Source organism: Malaya genurostris, chromosome 3 (assembly GCF_030247185.1).
Source record: "Malaya genurostris strain Urasoe2022 chromosome 3, Malgen_1.1, whole genome shotgun sequence".
Lineage (NCBI taxonomy): Eukaryota > Metazoa > Arthropoda > Insecta > Diptera > Culicidae > Malaya > Malaya genurostris.
In genome coordinates this window covers 171,723,389-171,734,139 of record NC_080572.1, presented here as the reverse complement: position 1 = coordinate 171,734,139, position 10,751 = coordinate 171,723,389, and the positions used below count along the sequence as shown (strand labels likewise).

The window sequence follows — 10,751 nt, the reverse complement described above, 5'->3', positions numbered from 1 at the left end:
TTGCATTGATTGCTCCCACACAGACAACATTTTTATATGCGTGAATTGCTTCCCTGAGCCAGACAGTGAATCAATGTGAGTGAAAAGTTTTTTTATTGCATTTTATTTCACACATTCTGATCTCATCTTTTATGTTTATTAAAATCAGTTTTAAGATGAAAAGATAAAGATTTTAAGATGAAACGATATTTTCCAGTTGTAATATATCCATTAAGCCAAAACATTTCTTGTACACACAATATTTGGTAATATTCGATGGTTTCCTGTGACATTGTGGCCATTTTTATTCCACCAATTACGTTATTTTCGACTTAAAGTTTGGCACACTCCGAGCCAGATTGCGCCCGTTTGAGTGGGAATGAATACCTCAAACCAAACACGTTTTATCACTGAAGGTGGTAGCTTTCGAACGGTATGTAACGGTCCGAGTGAAAATATCATTTTCCGTACTATTTTTTGCACTAGACCAAAAGTGTCCTTTTTCCCCTCGGTCTCCCCTATATGAACCTCAACCGTTTCAATTAGTTCCGCCTTCAAATTCTGAGTAGAGTAGCTATTTCCAACCTGTGGTCCGCGGACACCCGAGGCACCACGGGTTCCGCGAATCGTTTTTGTGGACAATTTTTGGCATTAGGTTTTAGTTTATTGTTTATTGGAGTAGGGAAAAACCCTCTTGAGTTGACCAACTATTAGTACTTACTCAAAAGGGCGCAAAACCTCCTCATCTTTTAGTACCAACAGATAATACAAAATCCAAATGATACACTTTTACTTAAAACTAATACGAACTATACTTTACATACAAACATTAACTACATTACACTTAAGCAAAATTAAATTACATACGAAGGTTAAATTAAATACATTCAATAATAGGTCAAGTTTTCGAAAAAAAGCAATAAATAAACGTTTGAGAGTGACACGAGATAAATTAAAATCGAATATTGTATAACACCGATTAAATATGCGAGCCATACTAGACAGGGGTTCATTTTTCGCGTAATTTGTTCTAGAAAACTGGAAGACGAGGAAAGAGTTGCTCCGGAGAATTCTGCGTCGGATGTTTATATCGATTTGTCCGAGAAGATCAGGACAGTCTATATGACCAAGTATCAAATCGGAAATAAACACTGCTTTAAAGACGTTGCGTCGATCGCTAAGTAGTTCAAGTCAAATTAGGTTACATCTGTGTTTATATCTAGGAAGATTATATGGGTCTCTCCAAGGCAGCTGACGTAGAGTAAATCGGACAAATTTATGCTGCACAGCTTCGATGCGTTGTACTCCATTACGGTAATAAGGTGACCAGACTACTGCCGAGAACTCGAGTACAGAGCGAACCAGGCAATATATAATGCTTTTAAGCAGTTGATGTTTTTGAACGACTTCGTCATTCGGAAGATAAAACCAAGTTGCTTGGATGCCTTTGAGACGATGTACGATATGTGCTCACGAAAAGTTAATTTGCTATCAAGTATGACACCAAGATCTTTGATGCAGCTTACTCTATGCAGCTCAACACCGAGAAGCGAATAGTTGAACATTATTGGATTTAGTTTACGGTTAAAGCTTATTATGGAACACTTTGATGCGTTCAGTACCATTCTGTTGACCTGACACCAGTTTCCGAAAATATCAAGTTGTTCCTAAAGAAACTTAGCATCGTTTTGGCAGCACACGTTGAAGAATAGTTTGAAGTCGTCTGTGTATGAGAGCTTAGAGCATTTCAACGAGAGATTGACGTCATTAATGTAAATTAGAAACAGAAGAGGTCCTAGGTGACTTCCTTGTGGTACGCCAGATGTGATAGCAAAGGATTGAGAATAGATGTCTCCGATTTTTACCGACATTTCGCGGCCAATAAGGTACGACTTTATCCAGTCAAGGAACCTTCCCTGGAAACCGATGCGCTCAAGTTTTGCTAGTGCAATGCCATGATTAATCTTGTTAAATGCAGCTGATAAATCAGTATAAATAGCATATTTTTGATGACCTTTTTCCATTTCACGGATGATAAATGATGTATAACGTACTAAATTTGTATTCGTTGAGCGCCTAGGAACAAATCCATGTTGATCGGCAGAGATGTAACACATGGATCAATAAGTCCCGAGAGTCTAGAGTACTAACCTTTGCTTGAAACGGGTCAAAATTTTAAGTCGATCCGACCAGAAACAGCTGAGTTATCGAGGTTGGAGTAAAGTCGTTTTGTAGTTTGTTTAAAAAATGGAAAAAACCGAGTTTCGTGTTTTGATAAAACATTGTTTTTAATGGGTAAAAACGCCGTGCAAGCGAAACAATGGATTGAAAAATGTTATCCGGACTCTTGCCATCAAAAGCAACGATTTGTTGGTGGTTCACCGAGTTTAAACGTGGTCGTACCGACACAAATGACGCGGAACGCTCGGGTAGACCTGTGGAAGCCGTTACACCGGAAAATGTGAGTGAAGTGACAAAAATTATAATGAAAGAGTGACGCTCCGTGAGATTGCTGAGATGACACAGATATCATATGGAAGTGTATTTACTATCCTTCATGAAAAATTGAGCATGAAAAAGGTTTTTTCCAAGTAGGTGCCGCGATTGATTTTGATGGAACAAAATGCACCCTGCCACAAGTCGATGAAAACAATGGCGAAATTGAACGAATTGGGCTTTGATCTGCTTCCTCACCCCCCATACTCGCCAGATTTAGCCCCCAGTGACTACTGGCTCTTTGCTGATCTTAAAAAAATGCTCCAGGGAAAAAGATTTGGCTGAAATGAACTGAAGCTTATTTTGAAGCGAAAGATAATTTTTTTTATAAACATGGTATTGAAAAATTGGAAAAACGTTGGAACCATTGTATCACCCTAAAAGGTGATTATGTTGATGGATAAAAAAAATTTTGCAAAAAAAAATGTTTTTTTCCATTGTTAGTCTCGGGACTTATTGATCCATGTGTTAATGTGAGCTGCAGCGAAACATGAAGTTCATGACGATCAACTCAAACAACTTGGAAGCTGCACTCAATGACGCAATACCACGATAGTTCGAGATGATAAGCTTGTCGTCTTTCTTGTACACAGGAAATAATATTGACTTTTTCCAAATGTTAGGGAATTCGCCAGAAGACAGCGAACAATTAAACACATAGGCTAGTGGAGCTGCAATTTGAGCGTGCGTAGTATCTATCGAAGCCTCGGAAAGACATATACTTGTTATGTGTTTACCTGACAGAGCAGGAGATTCAACTGACTCGTTTGAACATCCTCATCCGGAAGGGCACCATGCATTGATTGCTAGGTAGTGTAATCAATTCTAAGTTTGGCTTTTTCTAGTCGCTTTTTGCAAATATGAACTCCAAGAGTGATGACTGATATCAAGTTTCTCGGTGTTTAAAGGATTCAAACGCTCATTCTGGTTGTGATAATTAATGCATTTGGCAATATCAGAAACACATTCGTTAGCTTCGTGATCCTCCGCGCATTTTGGGCAACACAGCTGTTTCACGCATGTTGCTGCTTTATGTCCATATTCGGAGCATTTATAGCACCGCATGACGTCAACGACTTCAAAAAGTCTACACCGCTCCCAGCCGATATTGATTCGTTGTAATTTTGTCAATTGGTAAAACGATAGAGCATCTGTTTCCGCTATGACTGTTGATCCACTATTGTTCCGGGTTTGTTTGTTCAGCACTCGGATAACTTTCAAATAACTTGTCTCAGGTAAATTATTTTGCAGTTTGATTTTTTCAACGATTTCCTCCTCTGATAATTCGCCTGTAATGCCGACAATTTTTAGTCTTGGTCGTAGTGGTCTCAGCAGTTCGATGTCGTAGTTCTCGTGCAACAAAGTTTTGGCACTATCCATCAGTTTTAGTGCAAGCTCATTCGAGTCACAACGTACTGAAACTTCTCCGATATTGCGGTATTGTACTTCTTTCACAGAAAAGGTAACTGGGTCGAGTTTCTCGCGAATTAGCTGTTTTGTTGCTTCAATCGGCTGGGGTTTCTTCGTCTTAAACAGAACAGTTTGCTTCATTTTCATGATAGTTTCATTGCATGCTACTTCAGTACTAGGCAGGCTGCTTGTTGATTCTGAAGTGTGGCTAGTCTTGGTGTCAGCTTTATCGGTTTTTAGAAAAACCGTTTTACGTCTCTTGCCGGATCTCAACAATTCACTATTGTCCGAAAGATTCATTGCTTGGTAAATCCGTGGTTTTTCGTTTAGAACTTTTTCCGGAACGAGTGACAGTAGCCAAAGTTTCTTCATTTTGAGCAACATTCTCTAAAGTAGATTCAATACGCAGTACTACTTCTTCTACTTCTTGGCATTGCTATTTAATCGTGTCCAAAAATTTCGGTTCAAAATTATTCACAGCGGTGAACAACAAATCAGTTTTGCATAGCAGTTCTGAACATATCTTTAGCACATCGTTAAGCGTAGATTGATTTTTACGGCAGTCGAAACACATATACTTCAAGCCAATATTTTTTTGCATCAAACCTAAACAAGCACTGCTCAGATCAGAACATTGCCTGTGAAGCACTTGATTACAGCCACCGAAACAATAAATCCGATCGGTTTCAGAAATAATACACGCAGAGCATTGAACAGAAGTCATTTTCTTCCTCTTTGCCCCAGTGCGGGCAACACAACAGCGGATGATGCCGTACGATCACTTGTTATTTAGGCTTCTCGGTTCAGCCAAAATATAGTAATCAATTCTGATGATAACTTCGTGATTCAATGTAGCACACACAAGAGAATAATTACTAGTTAAAGCACGTTCCAGGATCTACAATCCAATACAATTTTAAACTTCAGAATAAACGAAATCACGGCAAAATATACGATATAGTTTCCACAATCAATTTGCATAACTCATTTGTTTGTCAACTCACAATTGGAAAGGTCAATTAAGAGTTTCAAAATCAGCCGCGTAACCTTTTTCTGTCATAATTTTGAACGTTAATAACTCAATCATTTGTTGATGGATTCATATAATTTAACATCCAATCGATTCGGAACCTTTCAACTTAAGCATGTATGGCAACGTCGTTTCTGTATTTTAATAGCAAAATATTAAAAAATTAGTTACAATCGACCTATGTTCTCATTAACCAATCACAGAAGAGCAAATGATGTCATCTTGTCGATTCTTCGTGCACGGCCGACTGTTGCAATCGTTGGTCTGCATCGTTCTGTTCTGCATCGCATGAACCGTCACACAAAAGGGATTTTATAAATATAGGCCATGTTACATTTCTAAGTTCCAAAATTTGTACGTATTAGGTTGGGGATAGTTATAAGTAGGTAGATATTTTATTATTAATTAAAATAAATATTGTGATTAAACATTAGTATGTAAAACAAGAGTAACTAAAACAACTATTATTGATTTACGAATCGTATGAACAATAAAGATGAAAGGCCAAAGGGTCAAAACACTTGTACTGTAAAATGTTGATGTAATACACAAAAATAAGTTTTTTCGGTTTTTTAACGATATCAAACTAACTGGAGATTATAAGAGGAGAAAGAATATGAAATCATAGAGCCATAGTACTCAAGGTAGAGCAAGGATGTGAAGAATAAAGTGCAGAAAAGTTAGACGTGACAAGGGTCATTTAAGTAAGCAGAAGGCTTCTCGTATCTAAACTTTTACCTTCTACCAGAGGAGTCGAACTTAGGCATCTTAGCGATACGAGTTATCCGAGTCTCTGATATGTCAGAAAGTAAAGGCAAAGGTCATTTGCAATTTACTGTCCGAACGTGGCGTTGGTTTTAGTGGCGCGTCATCGTGTTCGCTTGAGTATATTGAATGTATTATCAGCTGTTGATTCTACAAGAACTAGCAAACTAATGCAGAACCTTTGGCGATTGATTTTTCGGACCTAATTTGAAGCGCTTGTATCTCGGTAATTTGTTGATGGGTTTGCCACATTTAACATGTGTGCAGTGCGGCGCTGTATGTCAAGTTTGTGTTCATTTGTATGTCCGCTTAGCGTGTCCGTTTAACAATAAAAAAATATATTTTTCTTTTGGCAGAATATGGTTGTCATCTTCTTCCTTGGAGGAGATGCGTTTTCATTTCTATCCAGCGAAGGGGGAGCAGTGGTTCGCTATTCAGGATCCCGTGCATTGGTTCGGTGTCACTGTTGTTGGCGGAATAATCATTATTAATTTTATTTGTACAGGCGTTGTCACCTTGTTGACGTTGACGTACCTTGTTCTAAACAGGCTACAACTGGTTTCGTTCAGGGTGTTTCATCGTTCCGTCCAAATTGATTATTCGAAAAACCTAACCAGTAATTGTTTCAAAATTTTCAAGTGAAATTGCAATTCGTTGATCACGAAAGCTTCTATGAATTGGGCATGAATCACAGTAATCTTTGACAGCTTTACCTTCATAAGAATGTCGAGCCTGCGTGAGACGGTACTTCCCACAGAGGAAGATCTTCGAAAGGAACAGCAGGCCATACTTGGAATGAAGTTTTTGGAAATCGTGAGTGAACAATATGACATCTAGTTTCTTGAGTAACACAAAATGCTAAAGCAAATCTTTCTTTTTTTGTGGTATCTTTGGCTCGTTGGATTTATGGTCACGGTTGTGGATGTGCTGTTTGCTTTGTTGGACGTGGCGAACAATTTTTTATCGCAAAGATTTGGAGCTTAATCTGTTGCGCAGTTCATGGCGTTGGTATCCTAGATGAATCCGAACCGTTTCCTCACGAAATGCTCTTCTGTGGCACATATTGGACATTCTCATTCACTTCAATATTCTGGTTCCTTTTCATTCACTACGGCTGTTGTGAGATCAATTACATTTCTGAGGCGATTGTCTCTCTGTTCGGATTCGTGTCGTTTGCTGTGTGCGGTTTTATTGCAATGTATCATGTGGAGAAGGATGTCCACATGCAGTACTTCAGTGATAAGGAGGAATGGTATCACAAATTCTTCATCATGAGCCGACTGGAAAGTATATTCTCTATGCAGGCTTCGGGATTATTTTTAATGCACGGAATGTTCATGTTGGATGTGCTGGGTGTGCTAGACAAAATTTACAGTGGGACCGAATCTTTGGCAAGTGGACTCACAATCGATAGCAAGGATATGGAAGCTTATCAACGTTTGCGCTTAAATCCGTTCTGGGTTCCACTGTATCGGTGGATAATTTCCACTTTCTGTAGGTGTTGCAAGTGCTTTCAAAGATCTGAGGAATCTCAAAACACTGCTCTTTAAACGTACGTTTTGTAAATCGTGTAATCATGTATTTAAAATAAATTGATTCTATTTCAGAAATAATATTGGACGCTGTAAACATGCACTGAAAATAACAGTGGAAGTTTGAAGATATCTAGTATTTCTATTTTATTAATAACTTAAAAATTATTAGCTTCATTAAAACAATGTTAAAATAACTTTGTTGTTTCAGATCTTCCAATAGTTTTTTTTTTAAAGATAGTTTTTATTCAGGCCTATTTGCGTACAAGCTTTACGTGGCCGATTGAGCCGATTTTTTAAATAAATTTTTTTTTGAGTTGGATCTCGTTGTCATCCTTTTCCTAGGGGGAGAGGAGCTTCCATTTCCCTCCTGCGAGGATTGAGGGGCACTTCGATCGCGGTTCGTCTCGTCATCCATTGCCACATCGATGGTATTGTTGTTGGTTTCATTGCTAGTTGCTGGAGATGAGCCTTGTTGTACATTGCTTGCTGTTGCTGGTTGGTTGGATAGTAAGTTGTTCACTGCAGTTAATGCACTTTGTTCTATAGGGGATACGTTGGATGGTTTCGTTGAAGTGGATGCTTCACTGTTGTTGGTGACTGTCACAGGTGTACTGGGATTGCTTTGGGTTGGTGTGACGGAAGCACTGTTGTCCTTTGGTGTAGTTGTCTCCTTGTCCAGTTTATCACATGGCTTACCGTAGTGAACAGCTTTTTGACAATACTGACATGTGGCCATCTGATTGTCATAGGTAACAAGTGATTTGTACGGAATTCTTGTATCTTGACAGAAAATCACATAAGAAGGTATAGGCTTCTTCAAGTGTTTGCGTAATACACGTACGCCATTTAGAATACCGGGGAAAAAATTCTTCCACTTTTCTTTTTCGATAGAGAGAATCTCTCCGTATTGGGACATAGTTTTGCGAATATAATAATCGGTGACGCTCGAGTGAAGATCATGCACACACACTTCTATAGCACTATCATCCATATATACTGGAATGTTGTACCTAATGTTCTTGTGTTTCACATAGTGCACATTGTTATTGTCTTTTGCGAATTGAATTGCATCCAACTCTTTATAAAACTGGATGTAAACAACATTATTCTGGACCGAAGGATGCGGCCAACATGGATATTCGCCATTTGGAAGACCCTCATCCAATATTCAATTCACCTCGCCTGCTGAAAGCTGAATTGTCGAGAATCCACTACCCCGATACTACATTACTATTACTATTCTAGTTTTAAGTTAGTCGTAATTAAGATTAGTAAATACCCTTGGCATCTTAGAGCTTAGGCAGTGTGCCTAAAAATTATATTATAATATTGAATAAAAAAAACATTATTCGTCTTATTGCATTGAAGTAAATGCACACGTTTAATATACAGCTGCATTTGGTCCCTAAGCAAACCTTCAAGTTCTCGTATCGAAGGTCGAATTTTGCACTGCCTAAAGTCAACAACAATTGTATTCTTTCGTGTCGGCGGTAGCTTTTGTTCGTTTGGTTCACTCATTTTCGAGGTCTATTGTTCACTACACAATACTGTACTTGGTTTCTTCTGTTTCCAACGTAAGCGGTTTTGTTTTATCGACTGACTTGGCGGAGATGTAAAACCGAACTGTCTTCCAGTAGTTCTCTAGGTAGTTTGTTTGAAATATAAAATTGCTTTTTAATCTAACTTGTTGTGACATCCTTTCTTATTCGATTGTATCTCCAGAGCAGAAAATGTCTACCACGATAGTTTTACACTTTATCCCAAGCCTCATTGTAGCTTCCAAACGAACCCAAGGTTGATGAAATTAGAGCGTTACTCTCGTCGGTTACGTCACATATTCGATTATTTCACCCAAACAAGCCATTTAAATGTGATCTGGGACAATATCATAGAATTCAAACGAGTTCATGTTCGTCGTAATTGGTTAAAATAGTTGTGGGCAAGTAGTGAGTTCTGTCGGTAACGTCACTTGTGAGCTTCTACAGGTATGGGACATTCCACGCAAAATCAGCCACCCAAAATTTTTTTTTCTCCGAACTATTTTTTTTCGGTAAAAAACTCGAAAATATTCGACACGTATTTTTTTATTTCAATATGGTACGTGAAATTTTCGAGATATGTTTTTGAAATTTCGCGTTTTAAAAAAAGAGCCTTTTTTCAACAGCCCATAATGTCTAATACTGTCTAATCTAATAAAGATACAAAAATTCGTCCAAGACATGAAATGTGCGTCTTTTTCTTAGCTTTCAAAAAAAGCTCTTTTTTGAAAACGCGTAATTTCAAAAAATTATATCTCGAAAATTTCACGTACCATATTGAAATAAAAAAATACGTGTCGAATATTTTCGAGTTCTTTACCGAAAGAAAAATAGTTGGATGAAAAAAAAATTTTTGAGTGGCTGATTTCGCGTGGAATGCCCCATATATAGAACCGGAAGCATTCAATAAGCCCATGTTGCTCTAAATCAGTTCAAACATCTCTGAAAAAGTTGTTCGAATAGAAAAAAGAAGTGGTTCGTACGTTTCGTCATTTGTACGACTATGTATCCGATTAGTGCGCAGTATTTTGAAATACAAGATTTCGAGTGAAAATATATTTTCTACCGTTTTGCGCTATTTTGACTTCCTTTGCAAATCATTTTTATTTTGCCAAGCTTAGAAAAGCACTAAGCTCTAATTAATTTGCCAATATTGATCTTCCAACTAATATTATTAATAGTTCCAGTCACAAACTGGCATTTACACTGCAAGCAAAATTCCCGCTTTCATGTAAAGTTACCTCTTACAGTCCAATGCATTCACGATGTGAATTGGTAATCTCAATCATCTGAGTTCGAATCCACTTCCATTTCCTGGATGGTTTTTTTTTGTATTGCAAATTAAATTAACTAAAACTATGCAATTGCATAGGGGTATGTCGTCAGGGTTGGGCCACTGTCTAGGTTGGGCCATTGCTTTTTCTCTTATATGACATGTGCTACCATCAGTGTGATATCGCGGAAGTATTGTTCTTAATGACAGCAAACTGTTCAGTGCATCGTTTGTTACGGAGAATGTTTTGTTAAAGTTTTGTGAATTTGTCTTGTTTTCGGTTATCCTAAAAGTTTTGGAATAACCGTGAAAAACAGCTCAAAGCTCGAACAAAAATTATGTCTCCTCCAATGTAAGTATATATTTCCATTATGTGGTTAACCATTAACAAAGTCTGCAAGAGAAAATTTTATGTCTTTAGCCTGTTCATGTGTAGTGTTTCGCGATTAGAAAAAAAACGCTTGTTGTGTAGGTTGGGCCACTCGTGTAGTCAGGGTTGGGTCACATCCCTTTTTTCGTGTAGTATGATAGTAGTCTTGAGACCATTTTTGTTTTCAGAACTCCTCGCAATAAGCGTACATCTGAAAAGGGGGAGATTCTATGTGAATGACATATCTCGGGCTATCAAGTCTGTAATGTTGGAAAATGAATCCATAAGAGCTGCTGCAGGGCGGTGCAATGTGCCACGCTCAACTTTGATGCGATAAATTGAGCGAACTGTAACA

At 38.0% G+C, this 10,751-nt stretch overlaps 1 protein-coding gene across 1 annotated transcript; it reads left to right on the top strand.

Annotated features, from left to right (window-relative positions):
- Positions 1–6,398: 6,398 nt before the first annotated feature.
- Positions 6,399–7,344, top strand: LOC131438481 (uncharacterized). Its single transcript, XM_058608540.1, has 3 exons — positions 6,399–6,493; positions 6,652–7,232; positions 7,288–7,344. The coding sequence occupies exons 1-2, from the start codon at positions 6,404–6,406 to the stop codon at positions 7,228–7,230; spliced, it is 669 nt and encodes a 222-aa protein (XP_058464523.1). The 5' UTR covers positions 6,399–6,403; the 3' UTR covers positions 7,231–7,232; positions 7,288–7,344.
- Positions 7,345–10,751: the final 3,407 nt, after the last annotated feature.